The sequence below is a fragment of the Bombyx mandarina genome, chromosome 04 (assembly GCF_030267445.1).
Source record: "Bombyx mandarina strain Sakado chromosome 04, ASM3026744v2".
Lineage (NCBI taxonomy): Eukaryota > Metazoa > Arthropoda > Insecta > Lepidoptera > Bombycidae > Bombyx > Bombyx mandarina.
Window position 1 is genome coordinate 13,910,592 of NC_143211.1, and position 22,302 is coordinate 13,932,893.

At 37.4% G+C, this 22,302-nt stretch overlaps 1 protein-coding gene across 1 annotated transcript in view; it reads left to right on the plus strand.

The window, feature by feature from the left end:
* The window catches only part of Dhc36C (Dynein heavy chain at 36C), a 62,953-nt gene that overhangs the window by 21,920 nt on the left and 18,731 nt on the right, over positions 1-22,302 (plus strand). The window contains exons 27-56 of the mRNA XM_089727113.1: positions 1,041-1,186; positions 1,637-1,762; positions 1,901-2,023; positions 2,659-2,819; positions 3,407-3,578; positions 4,196-4,378; positions 4,779-4,910; positions 4,992-5,105; positions 9,961-10,068; positions 10,542-10,739; positions 11,483-11,606; positions 11,757-11,932; positions 12,330-12,481; positions 12,611-12,758; positions 13,482-13,694; positions 13,775-13,950; positions 14,079-14,220; positions 15,956-16,069; positions 17,050-17,160; positions 17,488-17,676; positions 18,250-18,479; positions 18,738-18,963; positions 19,094-19,276; positions 19,602-19,827; positions 20,369-20,514; positions 20,647-20,913; positions 20,984-21,141; positions 21,217-21,370; positions 21,439-21,572; positions 21,647-21,920. Of these exons, the coding sequence (XP_089583239.1) occupies positions 1,041-1,186; positions 1,637-1,762; positions 1,901-2,023; positions 2,659-2,819; positions 3,407-3,578; positions 4,196-4,378; positions 4,779-4,910; positions 4,992-5,105; positions 9,961-10,068; positions 10,542-10,739; positions 11,483-11,606; positions 11,757-11,932; positions 12,330-12,481; positions 12,611-12,758; positions 13,482-13,694; positions 13,775-13,950; positions 14,079-14,220; positions 15,956-16,069; positions 17,050-17,160; positions 17,488-17,676; positions 18,250-18,479; positions 18,738-18,963; positions 19,094-19,276; positions 19,602-19,827; positions 20,369-20,514; positions 20,647-20,913; positions 20,984-21,141; positions 21,217-21,370; positions 21,439-21,572; positions 21,647-21,920 (5,006 nt within the window). The remainder of the gene's footprint in view (positions 1-1,040; positions 1,187-1,636; positions 1,763-1,900; positions 2,024-2,658; positions 2,820-3,406; positions 3,579-4,195; positions 4,379-4,778; positions 4,911-4,991; positions 5,106-9,960; positions 10,069-10,541; positions 10,740-11,482; positions 11,607-11,756; positions 11,933-12,329; positions 12,482-12,610; positions 12,759-13,481; positions 13,695-13,774; positions 13,951-14,078; positions 14,221-15,955; positions 16,070-17,049; positions 17,161-17,487; positions 17,677-18,249; positions 18,480-18,737; positions 18,964-19,093; positions 19,277-19,601; positions 19,828-20,368; positions 20,515-20,646; positions 20,914-20,983; positions 21,142-21,216; positions 21,371-21,438; positions 21,573-21,646; positions 21,921-22,302) is intronic.

Consider the following 22,302-nt stretch of genomic DNA (forward strand, 5'->3'; position numbering starts at 1 on the left):
TAGAGCAGCGTACGATACTACCAAACGAACTTATACATCGCAAATAGAAATGAAATAGAGTTTCGTATTGATGAAAAGTTTCAAATACCAGATAGAACCAGTTTTTGTTAACCGATTTCAAAAAATGAGGAGGTTCTCAATTCGACTGTATGTTTTTTTTATGTTTGTTACCTCATAACTTTTGACTGGGTGAATCGATTTTGATGATTCTTTTTTTATTAGAAAGATGACGCTTCCTATGTGATCCCATTTCAATTTAGTCCAGTTCTGATTATGGTATCCATGAGAAAACCATATAAATCTTAAATTTGCATTAAGTACGTGCGCGACAAATAGATGAATAACTCAATATCACGCCAACCGATTTCGATGATTATTGTTTTTAGTGTATATTAATTTGTTTTGGAGTATCTTTTTTTTTCTATTTGAAGTCGGTTTTTGTTAAAGCATGTCTATTTACAATTATTTAAATACTAGTATTTTAATTGAACTTTTTTTTATTTTCACCATTTGTCATAATCTAATCAATTTAAACGCAACGATCGTCAATGTTATTGTTCATGAGCGATGATATATTTGTATTTACAATCAGGCAGCTCGTGGGTTCATCTGTTTTTAAAAGTAGTAAAAATGAATGCATCGCCTCACATTTAGCGTTAATCAATTATGCCTGAAGACATTCTATGTGAAACTGTGACTTTTATAGGTTAATTAGCTCTTACCCGCGGCTTCATCCACCTAGTCAAAGCGTCAATTCATTTTTCTAAAGGGTCACGTAATTTTTTTTAAGATAATAAGATATTTTTACACGGAAGTGAGATGTTTATCATGATGTCAATCTCCTAGTCTAAAGCTAATTTTTTTTAAAAATCCCGTTATACTGTATCTCTGTTTCAATGTGGAAGAGGGACAAACAAACAAGCACACTTACATATTTATAATATTAGTATGGACATGAAACCAACCGACAACACCCGTAGCGAGCTTTTGGTTTTGTCTCAAACTTATAACTTTAAAGAAGGCTTTTCTGTGATATGTAGGTATGCGTGCCGTGAAATCAGTACTCCGTGCAGCTGGAGCTTTGAAATTACGCTATCCCGATGAAAATGAGGATGTCATATTATTGCGTTCGATTAAAGATGTTAATTTACCGAAATTTCTGGAACACGATGTTCCATTGTTCATGGTAGGTAGTCATAATTATCGTTTGCATTTGGTACTACCTCATCCAACGATTGGCTTGGAGTGGAGATGATCAATAGCATTTTGCGTTTCATTTGAAAACGATGGGCAAAAGTTCCTCTGTTTAACTGACATGATTTTTTAATTAAAGGATTATGGAATGGAAGGATGTGGAACTTATCCTCAGTATAATATATTTGTATTTAGTTTGTCTTCTACATATTTCTAGAACTGGTTGCCATTTCATTGGAACTTTGCAATATGTTTGATGATGTATTGTTTTTCGAATTCACATGCATATTATCAACTGATAAGTAATATTAATCTTTTTTTTTTCCACCTGAATTCATTTCGTAGCCGTAAAATTAATTATATTGATATAGATTGACCTGTAAGTGTTAATTTTGTTGGATCTTTGACACTATAAATTTTGAATTGCATTAAAATATTCCAGGGTATTATCGGAGACTTGTTCCCTGGTCTACCGTTACCGGAAGCGGGCCTGCCACATTTAGTTTTATGCCTAAAAGAAGTTTGTGGGCCACTCAATTTACAAGCCACTGACTCCTTTGTAGAAAAGGTAACGTAAAGTATTATCTTCTAGCTAGTACAGTTTATAATAGACTTTGTACCAGTAGACTAGGTGTTAGCTAACATATTCTTTACAAATTAGGCAATGATCATTAAACGTCAAGTAAACTAGATAGATGTATTTTAGGTGCTGCAGTTATACGAAATGATCCTGGTTCGCCACGGACTGATGTTGGTCGGATTTCCATTTTCTGGAAAAACGAAATGCTACCACGCCCTGGGTCATGCCCTGGGGCTAGTTGCCGAAAAGGTACATATGTAATATTCAATGGCACTCAAAGAAAAGTTACTTCTTGATTCTCGAAAATCATTCCAAAAAATGGAGTACAAAGTTTTGAATGTATAATATTAAAAGTTAAAAAAATAATATCCAAAGTTTTTCTAATAAGGCAAACATAGGAAATAGGTCTTGCTCCTCATACAGTCTCAAGCTACCTTTCTATATGCCATTCGCAATATCCTGTGTGATTACCGGAACTTAAGCAGCATATACGCCTTTTTTTGGACAACACCTTTTTGGGTCTCAGTGGAAGAGAATAAGTTCAATAAAAGTAGACCAATTTATGATGGTTTGGGTCTAGACAAACATATTTAACACTCTGGTGTCTCTGGGGTCTCATTTAACATTCACCATAGATCCATGTTATTGTAGCATCAGTCCTTGTGAAAAATAACAAATTTTACTTCTAATGTCGAGTTTTTAAACTTAATACACAAACGTCCTTTATGTAGCTAGATATTAGCAATTTGAAGGAGCTTTATATAAATTGAGCCTTCCTCTCGGAGCAATTGTTGGAGAGCCGTAATAAATTCCTATAATTTGGAATGTTAAATTTAATGAATTCTTAAAAACATATTGTATTTATTTAACGAATACTAATGCAGGGTCTTATGGATGAAAACGCAGTAGAATGGACGGTTATTAACCCGAAATCTATAACAATGGGACAGTTGTACGGTCAGTTCGATCCGGTCTCACACGAATGGTCGGATGGGATTCTTGCCGTCAGCTACAGAGCTTTTGCTGTCTCCCCAAATAACAATAGGTACTGTAGAAATTCAATATAAATTTAAAAATGGAGGTGCTTCAACTTGCTTTTTATTTGATTGCGTTTTGATTCATCAGTTTGTCTGAAGGTTGTAAGTCTACGTAAAATTTGTGCCAAACGAATTTTGTGATGAATCTTAAGTTAATAGTTCAATTTGTTTAGCGTGAATTATTGAAAAGGTAATTATTATGATTTTGTTTTGTCATAATAATTGAATCATAAACTTATAACACATATTGAAACCCTGACAGCTGGCACGCACTTCTACGCTGACTGTTTGTTGTTTTGATCATTGAATTGACAATGTTAATAAAATAATTATTTTTTCCATCCTTATACTAACGAGGTACAAGATAATCCTTGATAATTGACATTCCGTGACTGAGTAAAGCAATTAATACCGGCTTTAATTGTTTCGATCGTGATTTTCCTTATTAAACATATTTCTGAACGAATTCCCGAAAATATATTTTCTTTTTAAATAAAAGGAGGGTTTACTCAAATATCGAATTCAAAAGTATTAATCCAAGTACCCCACACATCTGCTTTTAATAGATACATTTACACATTGGTTGTTTTTTTAGGAAGTGGTTAGTATTCGATGGGCCCGTGGATGCTATTTGGATAGAGAATCTAAACACCGTGTTGGATGATAACAAAAAGCTTTGCCTCATGAGCGGGGAAATAATTCAATTAGCTCCTACAACCAATCTTGTATTCGAACCGATGGATTTAGAAGCAGCATCTCCTGCAACGGTAATACACTGTTTGAAGTTAAGCTTCTTTAAGCGCGTTGAGAGTAAAATTTAACTTGCGACAGATTCGTTACGGCTAGAGAGACGGATAAATACAATTTAAGAAGAGCGAGAGTGAGAAAATAGACAGAGCGTCTCGCGAACCACTCGACCGTGGAGAGAGGGAAATGACAAAGCGAGCTAGGTCGTTACACTTATGCACAGCATTCTCTGTTACAAGAGAAACTTGATTTAAGGATGGAAAACGAAGAAAACCAAAGTATATACACCGCAAAAGAAGTTTCACTTCTTTCACGTGCACTAAGTTGCACGCGCACCATTTTTGTTTCCATGCTCCCTCTTTTTAATTTCTCATTATTAGGTACAAAAAAATTAAAGTGGTGTTAGATTGTTAATTAAAACAATGGGTACTAATATCGATATGACTTTTACCAATATTTTTATATCAATTAGTTTATTACCAACCAGTTGTGTACACTCATGTTCATGACGTCTAACATATTCTGTTCTACCGAACAGAAATTTCGGTTTTCCTTTGAATTGTCCTCCGTGACTAAAACTGTAGTACTATGAATACATTAAAAAGTAATGTGTATAAACTGTATTAAAACTCTTCAGGTATCACGTTGCGGTATGATCTACCTGGAACCGAAAGGTCTCGGCTGGAAATGTTTGCTCGAATCATGGTTAAACACTTTACCGCCCACTCTACATAAAGTCAATAAGAATCTTATCAGGAATCTGTTTAATAGATTTATGTCCCCCTTGTTGTGGCTCATTGAATATTCTGGAAAGGCAAAGGTAAATTTAGATTAGTATTTGCTGTTTAAAATTGTAACGATTTTTTAATGAGTGTAAATTGTGGTGCTGTTGAGGCGCTCTTAGTTCACGGGAAATGAAAATGAAGATTTTGTTTATTGCCTACCTCGTGTTATAAAGATAAGCTCTACAACGTGTATGTCAATCTTGAGGCTTGAGGTTGAAGCCTTCAAATTGAAGGAAATGATTCCTGTTTGGAAAAATAATATCATCACGACGAACTCCTCACCATCATTTCTCAGATATAGTATGAAGGAGAAAGTTGGAATAAGTTGAGGATACCGTGCAAATTAGTCGAGAAAATCGGAATCTTTTCTTCTAATAAATATCCGGTAACTATTAATAATTATTACGAGTTGCCTCAATAATATTATGTTAACAGCAAATGTATGTAACGTCGCGGAGCAACCTAGTCGTGGCGTGCATGAATCTTTTTGACACGTTCATGGACGATTTTTACGATGAGAAATATGTGGAACAGATATCGGATTTGGATATTCGTGCTCAATTAGAGGTAAATATTATATAACATAGTATACAGTGTGTTGCATAAAGTTTGATTGGGCTTTTCCTAAATTAAATTATTTTTTCAAAGGGAGTATTCTTCTTTTCTTGTATTTGGTCAATTGGAGCAACTCTAGAGAGTGACAGTCGATCTAAATTCGACATTCTCTTCCGTGGATTATTAGAAAAGGAATTTCCTGAAAAGGTAATATGAAACTATGAAAAACTGCAAAGATCACTGTGTTGGAGATTGTATTTATATTATGTGTTCCGTTTGACGTCCGAAGTCCATTATGAGAGTACATCGTATGATTTCCACTGCAGGTCGCTAAATTTGACTACTTCCGTTTCCTAAGTCCCATCTACAGCGCCCTCTATAACGTCTGGAACCGAACCAACAAGCAAAGACAAGCCGCCATATTTGTCATTGTTGCGTCGTTTTTTCCCACGTGCAGTCGTTAATATTTTAAGAAGTTAGTAATTTAAAATGTTATAAGCAACTTTCGAGATTTGAAGTAGAAAGTTTGTTTCAAACAAGTGTTATGATTATCTTCCGTTTCGTGAAACCTCCAAGGCTCTACAATGAGTGACGAGGTTATCGCGCCTTTCAAAGTAAAATTTAAGTGAGGATAGTTCTTCGATTTCTTCGGATATTTTTTCGGGTTCGTCGGAAAATAAAGACTAGGGACCAGCAAGAAAACTTCGAAAAAGTGACTGGTCGCGAGATCTGAATAAAAGGTTTGACTTACTGTCGCAATAATGGGTGAGTCATGTGAATAATATTTTAATTTCGAATCATGCTATTGCTGGTCGTGCACCAGTGGTCCCGCCTTTACACTTACAAATACCAACATCTTATAATAATAATGTCTGATCTGGTTTCAACTTCCAATCGAAATTAGACAACGACGAATAGTTTTTACGTCTGCCACCAGACCGTCCGTTACCAGAAGCGGGTAAGTTTTGAAATTTGAGCATTTCTATAAAAGAATCAGATATGCAAAGATTTGACTAGCCGACTTGGAACGCGGTGCAGTATTCGGAGGTTCAAAAAAAAAATAAAAAATTTTTTTCCTGCGTTATCTAATGCTCTTTTGGCACAGAACGAATGCGTTATGCTGCCATACAAAACCTTGCCGACGGGTCAAATTCAGAGAATGTTCAGCTTAATACTTCTGCCATTTACGAAAAGTTTAAACCGCTATTCGGTAACGATTTCGCCTATAAAAGTTTCTAACGATATCCTTCAAATAATTTTCGGTAAGCGAGCCGAGGTTATACGATAGCGTCGTAGATACCTCATAAAGAAATTAAAGGATAGATATATCAGGGAAGATAGAGAAAATATCTTCTTCTTGTGATTATGTTTAACCCCAACTTATTATTGGCATATATACAGAAAATTGGTGGTATTGATAAATTACAAAAGCGGCACCGTCTGCTACTCGCATCCGGCCCGCATCGCCGGAACCCTCGGCTTGTACTGCCAATGCAAAGCCATGTCGAGGTAGGCCACATTCCAATACATCTAAAGAGGCCGAAAACAGATATTCTGAACGATGCTATCCAAATAATTCCTCAGCAAGAAAACGGGGGGAGGGGGGAACAAGTACAAAGTGGAACGAAAATCAGGAAATAAAAATAAATTACTCAACAGCATTTTCAGGCGGATGTCTAAGACTATATCGAAACACCTGGACTCGATCCACCAAACGTAATATTGAAATTAATAATAACTTGATGTCAATCAAAATCCAAAATTTAATTCAATAGTTTTAGAACCCGCACCCCGTCTTTCAGATTTCCTCTTTTCATACTTCCCAAGACCAATAAAAAATCGAACAATTTTCAACCTCAAGGCATTAAACAAGTACATGAAACAGTCTTTTTCACCTTTTCCACCATCGAGTTCCTAAGTTTTATAACAGATTGGAATGTCAAACTGGATTTGAGCCAGGCCTATTATCATCTATCAATGACGTTTCTCGGGATCAGTTATCAGGGTCGTCTACTTCAGATGATATGTCTGCCATTCGGCTTAGCTGCACCACCGCGGATTTTTGCTTCAGTGACAAACTAAATAACCGAAATACTTCGCCAGAAGGGTCTGCGACTAGTGGTTATCTGCTTGTACACCAGGGCAGAACATCTCCCGCCATCGGAGCATAGCTTATCCATATTATCTGGAACCGCTGCGTTCATTGACAGTGCGTTTCCAGAGGTCTTTTTTGCCACGTACCATCTGGCTATGGAATGAGCTCCCTCCACGGTGTTTCCCGAGCGCTATGACATGTCTCTTCAAACGAGGCTTGTGGAGAGAATTAAGCAGTAGGCAGCGGCTTGGCTCTGCCCCTGGCGTTGCTGAAGTCCATCGGCGACTGTAACTATTCACCTTCAGGTGGGGGCCGTATGCTCGTCTGCCTACAAGGGCAAAAGACTTGTTGAAATCTCAAGTAACTATACTAAGACCTTAGAACTCATATCTCAAGGTGGGTGGCGGCATTTACGCTGTAGATGTCTATGGCCTCCAGTAACCACTTAACACCAGGTAAGCTGTAAACTCGTCCACCCATCTAAGCAACCGGTTATAACACTGACGAGCTTGATAGACTTTCTGGGAATCGTATGGGACACCAAATCCAAGACAAAGTCCCTGCCCAAGAATTTGCTCGTGCGATTTACTGCCGGCGGTTGGAACCTAAAGCAGGCGCAAAGCCTCTTAGGATATCTCAACTTTGCGACTTTCATCACCCACCGGGGAAAGTTGCTTTGCCGAGTCCTTGCAGTACCACAGCAACAAGCTCAGGAGGTATCCCCAATTACCAAAGCAGTATTCGGACGAGGTACGTACAGAGCTGGATTGGTGGTTAGAGAAAGTCAGTCAGAGCACACCAATTCATCCACAGAGAATGGCCACGAACCACGTCATCACCGACGCGTCGGACATTCAGTGGGGAGCCCTTGTAAACAACAGAACAGAATTTTCCTACATAAAGAACGAGGGAGGAACCCGGTTACGATAATTGCTAGATCTGACTGGAAAATTGCTTAACTTAATAGACCACCTCAAAGTTGTACTTCTCCCTCACCACCTACCGGGACTGTACAACACTGAAGCCGATCACCTCTTACGCAATCGCGGCGGCTTGGAGTGGTATCTCACAGAAAAAGCAACTACTAGGCTATTCAGCCTGTGGGGAACTTGTTCGCGTCTCGGACCGCTCATGGATAAAAAACTATGTTGACCTCTTGTGAGTCCGCGCGAGTAGGTATTTTGCCTTGAAGCAGTGGTGCGTCTCTGTTTGAAGGGTGGGGCAGCCGTTGTAACTATACTTGAGACCTTAGATCTTATATCTCAAGGTGGGTGGCGCATTTACGTTCTAGACGTCTATGGGCTCCAGTGACCACTTAATACCAGGTGAGCTGTGAGCTCGTCCACCCATCAAAGCAAAACTCGAACGCCTGCCTCTACAACGCGTTCAGCAGATCTTGGCATTACTGATTAGCATGGCCGTTTCCGCCGCTCAGTCTGATATCCAGAGTGCTGGACCACCTCAACTCGACCTCAGGTCGGTACATACTAGTGGTACCCAAGTGTAAGAAGCCCCTGTGGAGGCCAGACCTGAAATCACCTGCCCGCAAGCGACTCAAGAAGCTCAGAGATCTGAACATCAGTCTGGTGGACACTGACAATGCTACCGCCAGGCTGTCAGCAATCTACACCTGGAAGCTTGGCTCATTTTGGGTGGGATACGCTGACAGGGACATGGACATCGGCAGGAGAGAAACTTACTATTATCGTGCTGGAGAGAGTCTACGATAAGAACATACGCCCCTATTTGGAATAAGGGGTAAGGTTTTGTCAAGAAAATGTATTAATTCTTGTGTACCCGAATTAGAAAATGTAGCTAGATTTCTCTGTTATCTGTATTTATCTCATGGTCTCTCCTACCGGACCATTCTAGTTTATAAGTCTGTTATATAGCGTCCGTTTGTGAAACTCTATCGGATATAAAAAATAGCTTCGAGCCCGACAGTGAAACATACTGAAATCTATTTCCTTGACAAAGCCTGCACCTTCTAAATTACTGATATTTGGGTCGAAAACTAATTGATCTTCACACCAACAGTCCAGTTGGACATTCGTGGCTGCTCCTGACCAATTGATCATCGATGCAGTATACTGGCTACGCAATCTAGTGAATATGACACAGCAAACCAGTGGGAATATTAGTAATCTATTCTTAGCAACTAAAGGCTCCACTAAGCCAGCTACTGCAGCGAGGATTAGTAGTTGGGTAAAAAGTCTTTTAGGAGACTCAGGTATTCAGGCCTCAGTTGGAAGCTGTAGAGCGGTGGTGAAAACTTTAAACTGGGTAGGAAATTACCAAATTAATGATATTTCAGCTAAAGATAACTGACAACATGAGCATACTTTTAGAAAGTTCTATCAAAAACTTATTATTAATGCATCAAACACTGATATAAATTCTGAGAAATCTTTCTCAGTATTTTCGTCCTAAATCTTATTAGGTCGATTTGAATTAAGTGGGTAATATTATACGGTTACCTTCAATTAATTTAAATTACGTGCTTAATTTAAGCTTTGCTTAATTAAACACAATAAGTCACATTGTTGCTTTTCAAATAAATATTATTTTATTTCAAATACAAGCCACCAGGAGATAACAAACAGTCTCTCATAATGGACTTCGGACGTCAAACGGAACACATAATATAGAAATTTTACATTCCAATAAAATTTGTATTATGTTTCCTAAGACGTCCGAAGTCCAGATAATGTCTTCCTGGGGCTACATCCATCATTATGAGCCGAACAATGACAAATATGGCGGCTTGTCTTTGCTTGTTGGTTCGGTTCCAGACGTTATAGAGGGCGCTGTAGATGGGACTTAGGAAACGGAAGTAGTCAAATTTAGCGACCTGCAGTGGAAATCATACGATGTACTCTCATAATGGACTTCGGACGTCTTAGGAAACATAATACAAATTTTATTGGAATGTAAAATTTCTATATTACATTCACATTTATATCTTAGGTAATAGAGTTGCTGTGCTACCCACGTGAAATAGCAAAACCAGAAAAGCAATATATATTCACAATCCCGAAGGAAGGTCTGGTATACGACTATCGATTTATCAAGGAGGTTTGTAGCTTATTGAATGTAAAATATTTCACTCCAAATTATTTATACTGTTACGCGCTGGGGTTCGGATTAAATAAAAATTCTACTGAAGTGCAAATTAAAACTCTATTTAACACTTAGAACACTTACAGAGCACTTAACAATTCGTAATTCGCTTCGTCCCCTTCACTTCAGGTGATCCGTTTGCTGTTTCGCTTCGAGTAGTTCCGATTACTAACACAATCCTTCGTAACATCCCTGCAACGCTTTTATAGTCGATACGACATACCGAAAATTATCGAGAGCATTCGTCACAAGCCGATTATTTTAGATATGCGTTTCCGCCATTTGACAATGGATGGCGTTGTACTTCTCAAGCGTTCTCGATTTTAATAGTTATTTTATATTTGTTACTGCTATTCGACGATAGATGGCGTTGCTCTTACCGGCGTATGTCTTTTTCGAGTGTAGTTAAAAAGCGTTCGAAATTTTAGGGCAAAGGGAAATGGAAGCCATGGCAAGATGACGTGATATCAGCGCCTCCCATAAGCCGTGATACACCTCCTAATCAAATCTTAGTGACGACTCTTGACAGTGTCCGTTATTTGGCACTGTTCAATCTGCTCGTGACGCACCATAAAGCCGTGATGATGGTAGGCCCCACTGGCACTGGGAAGTCATCTTACATCATAGTAAGTAAATTTTGATATTTAAACACTAGATATGTAAAGAAAATTAAATGAATGAATCATCGTCATCATCATCATCATCATTCCCTTATCTGCCCACTGCTGGACATAGGCGTGAATGTATGAATATAGGTAATTTGATTTAAAAAAAAATCTGTCAATTTTTTTTGCTCACGGCCCATCTGGTGTAAATGGTTACCGGAGCCCAAAGACCTCTACAAGGTAAATGCCGCCACCCGCCTTGAGATATCACTTCTAATGTCTCAGTTTTTACAGTACAGTGGCTGCCCCATCCTTCAAACCGAAACGCAATACCGCATCACGGCTGAAATAGGCAGGATAGTGGTACCTACCCGTGCGGACTCACAAGACTCCCTACCACCACCAATATCTTATCTATACTAATATTATAAAGAGGAAAGATTTGTTTGTTTGTTTGTTTCGAATAGGCTCCGAAACTACTGGACCGATTTGAAAAATTCTTTTTCCATTAGAAGCCGACATTGTCCCTGATGAACATAGGCTACTTTTTTTCATTTTTTTTTATTTTTTTATTTTTTTATTTCATGTGTGTTTTAATGTTTCCGAAGCGAAGCGAGGGCGGGTCGCTAGTATCTAATATTAAAATGTACTTCTCATACCAAATGGCAATAAATTATCCAAGTGGTCCACTGATTCGATGAAATTTATTACCGGAAGTCGAAATTTCGAGTCACACATAAATTGAATCAGCTTAATGATCACAGGATTTTCTCGTCAAACGGGTGGACACGAAAATCTACAAAGCTCTTATAATGGCGTTTTCGGCACAAACTAATTGCAATCAAACTCAAGATATCATTATGGGGAAATTGGATAAAAGACGAAAAGGTATTTTTGTGACACTATTAGTTTCTAAGTTAGTTCAGTTTCCTTAGAAACCTTCAAATTTAAATTCTATTTGTTTAAATACGATTAAATGAAGATTCGTCCTTAAGTTATGGTTAGTATATTATCAACAATAGTGTTTCTAATTAACAGGAGTATACGGACCACCGATTGGTTGCTACTGCGTGGTGTTTGTAGATGACGTCAGCATGCCTCAGGCTGAGACGTATGGAGCTCAGCCTCCTATTGAGGTGCTGCGACAGGGCATTGATCTAGGGCTCTGGTACGATCGGAAAACTAACTTTGCGTTGCATCTAACTGACGTTCAGGTACGTTTGTTTAAAATTTTAGTTTCCTAAAATGGTGTTGAATTTTTATATTGAGACCTAGGTCTAGAAAAATCTGATTTTCTCAAAATCATCTTATCTATCGATTTTATTTAATAGTCTCTTCTACAGTAGGTAAGTTTTGCTTTTTGCTTGTATACATGGGTGAAGTATGGGTGTGTGTTTAAGTGAGAATATTGACGTCAAAGCTTATGGATACGGCCTCACGCTCTTCCATTGGGAATTACGAAATTTATGAAATTTAATTGATTAAAATTGCAAATCTGAACCGTTGTTCAGATTATTTCATGCAACGTCATTAAAAAATGACAACTTACAAAAAAAAATTACTTTAAACAAAATTAAATGGTCTCCCATATAAAATTATCTATTATTGCAGTTTATGTGCGCCATGGGAAAACCTACTCCTGGAGCTAAATTAGTAACACCGAGATTCTCCAGACATTTCTCATTCTTTTGTATCGACGAATTTGACGATGAGACATTGAAAGTCATATTTGGCAGAATCATGCTTTGGCATCTCGACACTAGGTTTGTTGTTTAAGACTGCACCGTTACTATTTGAAGAACTAATGAACTTAAAATTTCAGCATCAATAAGTATTGTTTTTTGTTTCCAAAACATGATTAGTAATTAAACTAATTTATTTACGTTTCTCAGGGGTTTTTCTAAAGACTTCGATCCTTGTATAGATGAAATAGTCGGAGGGACCTTAGAAGTATACAAGCAGTGTAGACTGAATCTATTGCCGACGCCTTCCAAATCGCATTACACATTCAACTTGAGAGACTTTTCAAGGGTGATCTTGGTAAGCTACAGTCTCTATTGTAACTACCATGAAATGTCTAATGAATTGATGTTAATCCGAATTAGTTCTAATGATTATGGTAAAACATATGGAAATATAGTTTATGATAAACTACATACTCTCAATTACTATGATGTATGGCAACAAGCATTATAACGCTAACCGTGACCAATCAACAAGCATGAGTTCTAGAACTTTGAGAGATTCATAATATTAACTGATCTAAAAAAAAAAATATTTATTTTATTGCTTAGATGGGTGGACGAGCTCACAGCCAACTTGGTGTTAAGTGGTTACTGGAGCCCATAGACATGTACAACGTAAGTGCGCCACCCTTGTTTTAAGGTCTCAAGTATAGTTACAGCGGCTGCCCCACCCTTCGAACCGAAACGCATTACTGCTTCATGGCAGAAATAGGCAGGGTGGTGGTGCCTACCCGTGCGGACTCACAAGAGGTCCTACCACCAGTGTAAATGCTATCAAAATGCTACCAGTGCAATCAAAATGTCTGTCATTCCTGAAGAAACTTGTAATAGTCGTTGCATGTGATGAATGTGTCAACGCTTAGGACCACTTTTCCACATATTTTTTCTCAAAAATAATTTTGACTGAGACAATTACAAAAATTTGGTGAATTCAGCTCAATTCACAAGTGATGCGTTTATCAATGAAAGTAGATGAATATTCAAATGGTTTTTCATTGAACACATAATTTAATTTCAGGGTGTTTTACTATCGGTACCTGAAGTGACCCCGGATCTTCAGTCCATAAAGAGGCTTTGGGTCCACGAGTGCTTGCGTGTATTCTCTGATCGATTAGTGGAGGATCGCGACCGACAGTGGCTGGTCGGATGTCTCAGGGAAGCGACAGCCTCACATCTCAATGATAATTTCGATAAAATGCTGTCAAGATTGCTCGAGGATTCAAAAGATAAGGTTTCTATTGAACTAATTAACCTTTTTACTATCTATGGTATGGACATTGGATATGAAAGTATCTAACTTGTGTATTTCAGAAGATTACTGATCTTCATCTTCGCAGTTTGGTTTATTGCGATTTCGCAAATCCTAAAGCCGATACACGTTTTTATATGGAAACATTGAACATGGATCATCTTAATTCGACGGTTGATGCATATCTCGTCGAATTTAATAATATGTCAAAGAAACCTATGAATTTGGTTCTTTTTAGGTGAGTGAGTTAATTATCTCACGAGTTATTGTACAGTTGTATATACACTACTTATGTGCTACTATCAAATAATGTATGTACTTTTTTTTGGTTTGGTAACGTTTCTTTAAATCTGTCGTTGTTTTTAGGTTCGCCATTGAGCATGTATCCCGCATTTGTCGGGTGTTGACTCAGCCACGTTCCCACGCGCTACTGGTGGGGCTCGGAGGGTCGGGCAGGCAGTCCCTGACGAGATTAGCTGCACATATCAACGAGTACGACCTCTTTCAGGTACATTTCAAGATTTTTTTTTATTGAAGTGAAAACTTCTTTAGAATCGTTGTGATTTCAAACCGGATGCAACAGAAAAAACGACAGGTAAGAGACACAAATACAAAAATGTGTAAGATGAAGCCAGCAAAGAATGAGACAGAAATATACATACTATTTAATACAGCGCCATCTGTGAGATTTTTTAATACTAGCGTGTGTATGAAAGCTCTTGTAGTGAATTTTAATTTAGGATTATACGTGAAATTAAAATATCAATTCACAGAGTTCGCTACCTTACAATTATTTACTAATGATAAAATTTTACATATACTTAAGACGTTTAGGATAATTGCATTTTAATTTTGGAAGGTTTCACTTCTACCACGTGTGAATTGCACACATGTATTTTTTTATTACTCAGATGGTTGGACGAGCCCACAGCCCATCTGGTGTTAAGTGGTTCCCGGAGCCTATAGACATCTACAACGTAAATGCGCCACCCACCTTGAGATATAAGTTTTAAGATCTCAGTATAGTTACAACGGCTGCCCCACCCTTCAAACTGAAACGCATTACTGCTTCACGGCAGAAATAGGCAGGGTGGTGGTAACTATCCGCGCGGACTCACAATCACAAGATGTCCTACAACCAGTAATTACGCAAATTATAATTTTGCGGGTTTGATTTTTATTACACGATGTTATTCCTTAAATTACGAAATATGCTTCTAACTCTTTTGTCCGTAGATCTTGTAGGTTTGTATGATACTAAGTTCTCTAAGGCTGACATGTTTTGTTTGTCACTTATAGCATATAGAAAAGCTATTTTGGAATATTTATAGGGTGATTTAGTCCGATGAGATTAAGTGCTATAGTGTAAGTTGGTGTACACAATAATATGTGCGTATTGTGTTGCTTTTGTTTTTTTGTATAAACTTAAATTTCTGAATTTCTCTTTTTATTTCCTTTGTTCACTCTCTACTTATATGTGATTTTGATGGTGGAAAAGTGTTTGGTTATTGTTTTAGCTATAAGAAAAAAATCTGAAACATGGCGTACGATTATAACGTCCCCTTCCTTACGCCACTATGTCATAGTCTAGGGGTCGACCCATTTTGTGCGAACCGCGAGAACACAGCAACTTGCACTACATAGTACGAAAGTTTCCAGTGAAAAGTTCTGGATAAAAAATTTGTGTGGTAATAAATACCCAGAACTACAAAAAATTGCTTTTTTTTACTTTACTTTGTGAAACAGCATTTTCGAAGATGAACTTCATTAAGAATAAATTTTGGTGTCGACTTATTGATGAACCTTCCCAGAATTTTATGTCAATAGCTTGCACCAATTTTGCTTCAAGCTTCAGATAGATAGTCGGAAACAAAAATGACATTTTTCTTATTTGAATTTATGATTTGTAAAAAATACCTTTATTATTTCTGTCACTACATTTGTTTGATAAATATTTTTTCTATAAAATGTATTGCAGACTGCGAAGCTCATTTCATTTCTTAGAACGGACCTCGAGCGAAACTAATTGGTGACCCCTGTCATAACCCGTCCGCAGTAATAGTATCCTCGATCAATGTTCCTACATTAATCTCGCTCTAAATCATCTAAATTCCACATTTAGGGGTAATGGATAGGAGCACTGTTTTTCTAATGTAATTAAGCCTAAAACCTGACCTAGGCAATGGCCAAATTTTTGCAAATTACCAATGTTTTGCATTTTTAAGGCATTTGTATAATTAAAGGTGGAAATGAGTCGTACTTATGGCAAAACTGAGTGGAGAGAAGACTTAAAAACCCTGTTAAGGAAATCGAGTACTCCAGAATTACATATGGTCTTCCTTTTCATCGAATCTCAGGTATCTATGACAATAATGACAAATTAAGTATAGACTCCCGCTGGATGCAGCAGCCCATGACCCATCATTAGTGAGCACGTTGGGAAGAAGCCTATGTCCTGAAGTGGAATTCTATGTTGATTATGCAATTGCTTAGAATTTGGCTTTAGCTTTACTACAGTCTGTATGATACAGATACTTTGTCCTCGAGACAATTATCTTTGGATTTTCCATCTAGGCTTACATTCTTAACCCTTTATCCTAAATGGGAGTAATCTAATTGCCAAATCAGAATAGGATATTATAGTAAATCATAAAAATAAGTTAAGGATTCATCTTATAGATATTTATGGTGTGTAGAAATAGTAAGAAGAAATTTACAAGTTAATGTAAATTTACAAGTTAATGTTAATTTCTAACGGGTTCTAAAAATGAGGCATAGGCAGAAAGGTGTCAGATGTAGAAATTTAATAAAATACGTATTATGTCGGTAAAAGTAATATTATCTCATGTCAATTATCAAAACAATTAGTAGTATCGCGAACGTTCGACAAGTGTTTTGATGGTGCGAGTTGCTGTTGCCAAGTAGGGAGAACGGATATCAAAATGTCTAATAATATCAGAAATGTTCTAGAAAATTGGAAACATGTCGTGTCGACTATAAAAGCATTGCAAATATGACATGAAGGCTTATAGTCATTAGTTTTATTAAAAAGCGAAAGAAGTGAATTGCCATATTGAAGCCTATCTCAGGTGTCATAAATATTAAATAGAGTTTTCAAGTATATTTCGCTGAATTTTTTTATTTATGCTGAACCCCAGGGCGTAACACTAGTTTACCACCAGTGATGGAAATTCAACCACAGTCATGGAAGGACACTTCAAAATTTTATGTTATCAATAGTTAATAGTTGTGAAACAAAAACAAGCAAATAAAGAATATTGTACTGGCTGCTTTTCTTTAAATGTTTCTATATAGATTATACTCAATATAATTTCAGATCAAGGAAGAAGGATTCTTAGAAGATGTAAATAATATGTTAAATTCAGGAGAAGTCCCAAACATATTTGGCGCTGACGAAAAAGCAGAATTGTGTGAAAAGATGCGTGTGGTATGTTTACTTAAAGCTATTTCGTATGTGGTAAATTTTTTTTATGCAACTGTAGGAAGTTGTGCCTCCTTTGGCTTCCTTAATTGTGAATGGCCACCCTCGCTCTTGGACTTTAGCAATGTCAGGGTCATAGACAAGTCTCTGCCTGGAGAACTGTCCTTACTTAGTTTATTATTTATATTACGCATTATTCAGGCAAGACTTTCCTCTTTAGGCGTTCATGTTAGGTAAAATGTTAGAAATGTTAAGTGTATTTAAAATGTGACGATTTTTTTTCCAGCAAGCTTATTAAACGCCAACGGCTTATAAACTTTTTGTGACTTTTAGATCGATCGGCAAAGAGACAAGTCTCTACAGACCGACGGCAGCCCGACTGCATTGTACGCGTACTTTGTATCAATAGTTAGGGATCAGCTCCACATCGTGCTCGCTATGTCACCCGCTGGCACGTCGCTGAGGACGCGGATCCGGAAGTTCCCGTCTCTCGTTAACTGCTGTACTATTGACTGGTTTCAGGTATCACAAATATCCTACCAATAAGGCTTCTCTACTAGTCTATATTCATTGTAAAAGATAGTATTCGATACGTTCCGTGCGTATGTGGTTTGTAAACATGTTTTTCGTAAGTTTGTGACGTAACATAATATCCCGTATAGCTGACTCTACCACGCTACCCGCACGGACACACAATACGTCTTACTGACAGTAATTATGTAGGTTTATAAATTTCGAGAGTTTGATTTTTTGTCGCATCGCTCTAGACTTTTTCTTTTATTATACAGACGGCTGAACGAGCTTATGGTCTGCCTAGTGTTAAAGGATTGCCGGAGCCCAGGAAGTCTAACTCTCGATTGTATGGTAATAACGGCTGCCTCATTCTTCAAACCAGAATGCATTGCTTTAGGCCAGAGATAGGTAAATTGATTGTACCAAGCCAAGTCGGCTTAAAATATGTCCATCAAGAAAACCATTAATAAAAAAAAACTTGGTACCTATTATCATTTTGGCCATTACAACTTTGGCCCGCCTTGGTTACGTATTCTACCTCTATTATCTATATGATTTATCGAATGTTCCGTTATTGAACAGGAATGGCCCCCAGATGCGCTACTAGCGGTCGCAACTCGTTTCCTAAAAGACGTAGAGTTGACCGACTTGGAACGCGACACTGCCATTAAATTATGTCAAGTGTTCCATACAGACACGCAGGAACTATCTCGACAGTTCCTGCTCCGCCTAAAGAGATACAACTATGTGACCCCTACAGCCTACCTAGAACTGATCAATATGTTCAAGTCATTGCTTAGTAAAAAACGAACGTGAGTAATTAATTCACTTTATTTCCTCTTAAATGATAAATACTTGAAATTTACTGGTACAGGTAACTATCATAATTACATTACATTGAAAAAAATGTTTTCTCTTTTGAAAATATCTGATTAAAATACACTTAAGGATTTTGGCCACAAAATCGTTAAATTTCCAAATTCAAGTGATATGTTTTATATTTTTTTAAGTATAAAATATGTACTATATTGAAGGGTATAAGGGTTTTAATTATTCCATTGATTTCTCAGAGAGCTCCTAACTAGTGAAAAGCGGTACATAACCGGATTAGATCAGCTTGCGATAGCAGCAAAGTCAGTGGCGGCACTGCAGCAAGCACTGGAAGTGCTACAACCAAAGCTGGCCGCTGGTGCGGCGGCAGTAGCTGAAACCACTGCTAAAGTGGAGAAAGAAAAGGAAGGAGTAGCGCTTGTAGAAGCAGAAGTTTTAGCAGACCAGGCTGCTGCTGAAGAACAAGTAATTAACTTCTCTTATTAATTGTTCAATAATCCGGAGTTTCTGTAGTTGAGCAATACTATAGTTGAAAGAATACACTGTGGTAGGAGAATAAAAGTCTAAGATGTATGGTATATTTCTTTTTAAAAAGGCCAAAGAAGCTCAAGGTATAAAAGACGAGTGCGATGCAGACTTGGCTGAAGCAATGCCAATTCTGAATGTGGCTCTAGCTGCACTAGATACCCTGACACCACAAGATATCACCTTCATTAAGACGATGAAAAGTCCACCTAGAGGCATCAAGCTTGTGATGGAAGCTATCTGTATACTAAAGGTATTGTGGTTGAATTATTCGATTAAATATTTTACTTTGTGAATTTTTGTATGAAATAATGTTATGAATATTTGTAAGTGTAATAACAACAAAAATAATTTGTAAAAAGTAATTATGGAATAACGTTTTTCTTGCATGCTAAAGGATGATCCGGTATGTATATTTACTAAATTTTTCATAGCACTATTAAAATAACATTTAGAACAAAACACAAAGCTCTGCCGTTTATTTAAATATAATTAATATATATAGAGATTCAAATTTTTTATTTTAAGTAAATTTAGACTCGTCGAGTCTCGTATTTCAGTCTATTTTTGCTTACCAGGAAGTTAAACCCGATAAAATACCCAACCCATCTGGTGTCGGCACCATAGAGGATTACTGGGGACCTTCTAAAAAGTTACTCAACGACATCAAATTTCTTGAATCATTGCAAAACTATGATAAAGATAACATAAATCCTGCGGTTATGAAAAAGTTGATGACGACCGTGATGCAGGACGACGGGTTCGTCCCTGAGAAGATAAGGGCTGTTTCTGTTGCGGCTGAAGGTACAGAATTCATTGTTATCGTGTTTTAAAAAAAAAAAATACCCTTTTAGGCAGGGAGCATACGGCCCACCTGATGGTGAATGGTTACCGTCGCCCATTGACTTCAGTAATGCCAGGGGCAGAGCCAAGCCGCTGGCTACCGTAATGTGTAAAGTACTTTAAATGCCTTATAAAGTACTTAGAAAATTGTCATATGATTTATGGCTTAGGCTCAATGCACTTACGTACAGCTATGAGTATATCAAGTACCACATGAATTGTGTCATTATGACAAGCCTGCTAACAATTTGTCGAAATCAAATACTACAATAATTAATAATTAAGTTCAAACTTCGAGAATGCTTTTGTGTCTTTTAGATAAAGGTGTAAACGGTAATATTTAATGTCACTACATATATATATATATATATCAAAAGCTTATAAAACATGAGTCCGTAAAGTGCAAGATTTAGCCTCACATATACGTAACCTATATTAACTTAATACTTATATTAAGATAGAAATGAACAGTAACAATAAATAAATTTCTTCGATTTTAAAGGTATGTGTAAATGGGTGATTGCAATGACAAAGTATGATAAAGTTGCAAAAGTCGTAGCACCTAAAAAACAAAGACTTGCTGCAGCACAAGCTGTTTATGACAAAGCTATGGCAGCTTTAGCTATCAAACAAGCGCAATTGAAAGAGGTAGGCTTTTGAATAGTTTTCTTTATATTAATTTGTCTTGGGTGAATCTGTATTAAAAGTAAAACACTGGAGGCTCAAATGAAAGTTCTGAACAAAAACCTTGAAAATCGACTCACTTTTAATTTTACATAGGTACAAAATAAACTGGCCAAGCTAGAAGATGCATTAGCACAGCAAAGCCGTCAGCAAAAGTTGTTGGACGACGAAGTAATGGATTGTAGTAACAAACTGAAGCGAGCCGAGATGCTTATTTCGGGTCTTGGTGGGGAAAAGACTCGATGGACACAAATCGCACAGTCTCTTCGGGAAACTTATAATTCACTTACAGGTGATATATTGATAGCTGCTGGAATAATTGCTTACCTCGGGCCATTCACTGCTACGTTTAGAAACGGACAGGTAAATAAACAAGTCCTTACAATACCTAGATGCGATTTTAAGACATGCTTAATAACGTTAAGCCTTTCAGGTGAAGAAATGGGCCCAAGCATGTCACAACTGTGGCATTGTGTGCACACTGAACTATAGTCTTATCAAATCCCTTGGTGAACCGGTTACTATACAACAATGGAATATTGATGGTTTGCCTTCTGATGACTTCAGTGTTGAGAGTGCCATCATTATAATGTAAAATTATCTCTGGACTATTTTAAGTTTCTTCTTTTTTCTGTATTTATTCATTTATAAATGTATGGTTTGTAGGACTGCTCGCCGTTGGCCCTTAATGATCGACCCACAAGGCCAAGCCAACCGTTGGATCAAAAATATGGAGAAACCTAATAATCTTTGCGTCGTGCGAATGACACAAGCCGATCTTGGACGTGTTTTAGAAAATGCGGTGCAATTCGGACAACCGGTATCATTGATTCGTTTAGGTTACATTCTGCGATATTCCTAAATTAAATTCAAAATCCGTTGTTTAAGGTCTTGTTGGAGAATGTTCTGGAAGAATTAGATCCAATGCTTGAACCTCTCTTACAACAGCAGACGTTTAGACAAGGAGGTGCACTTTGTATCAAAATCGGCGATACTATCGTGGAGTATAGTAAAGATTTTAAGTGCGTTCAATTTGTTTTATTGCACGTAATATCTCGAGTTTAGCACCGGCTGTTATGAGTGTTTTTTTTTGTAGATTATATATAAGTACGAAGCTAGCCAATCCGCATTATCTGCCAGAAGTAGGTGTTCGAGTTACTTTAGTTAACTTTATGTTGGCAAAAGACGGCTTGCAAGCTCAGTTGCTGGCTCGCGTGGTGGCTAGAGAGAGACCGGACTTGCAGCAAGCTAAATCAGACCTCACAACGCAAGGCGCCGAACACAGAAGACTGTTGCAGGAAATAGAGAAGAAGATTTTGAATGTGTTGTCCACGTCAGAACATTTGTTAGAAGACGAAGAAGCTGTTCAGGTGCTATTTCGTAGCTTTTTATTTATTTATTCATATAGCAGAAATGGGTGGACGAGCTCGCAGTCGACCTGGTAATAAGCATTTACAGATGCCCATGGAAATCACAACGTGGATGACACCACCCACCTTGAGATCTGAATTTGAACACTTAATTAGATTTTGTATAACGGCTATCCCAACTTTCATAATTTAGCTTGTGAAGATGTCAAAACGTGCCGTCACCGAGCTGCCAACTTTAGCAAATGCATTAGCAAAATATACCTATAATGTTGTTTTAATACAGATTTTAAAAATAAATGTGAGCAAGTATGACTTATGGTAAAACTATTACTGCTTGCACTTTAAAAATGATTTTGGGTAGAAAGTATAATGACTATGCTGT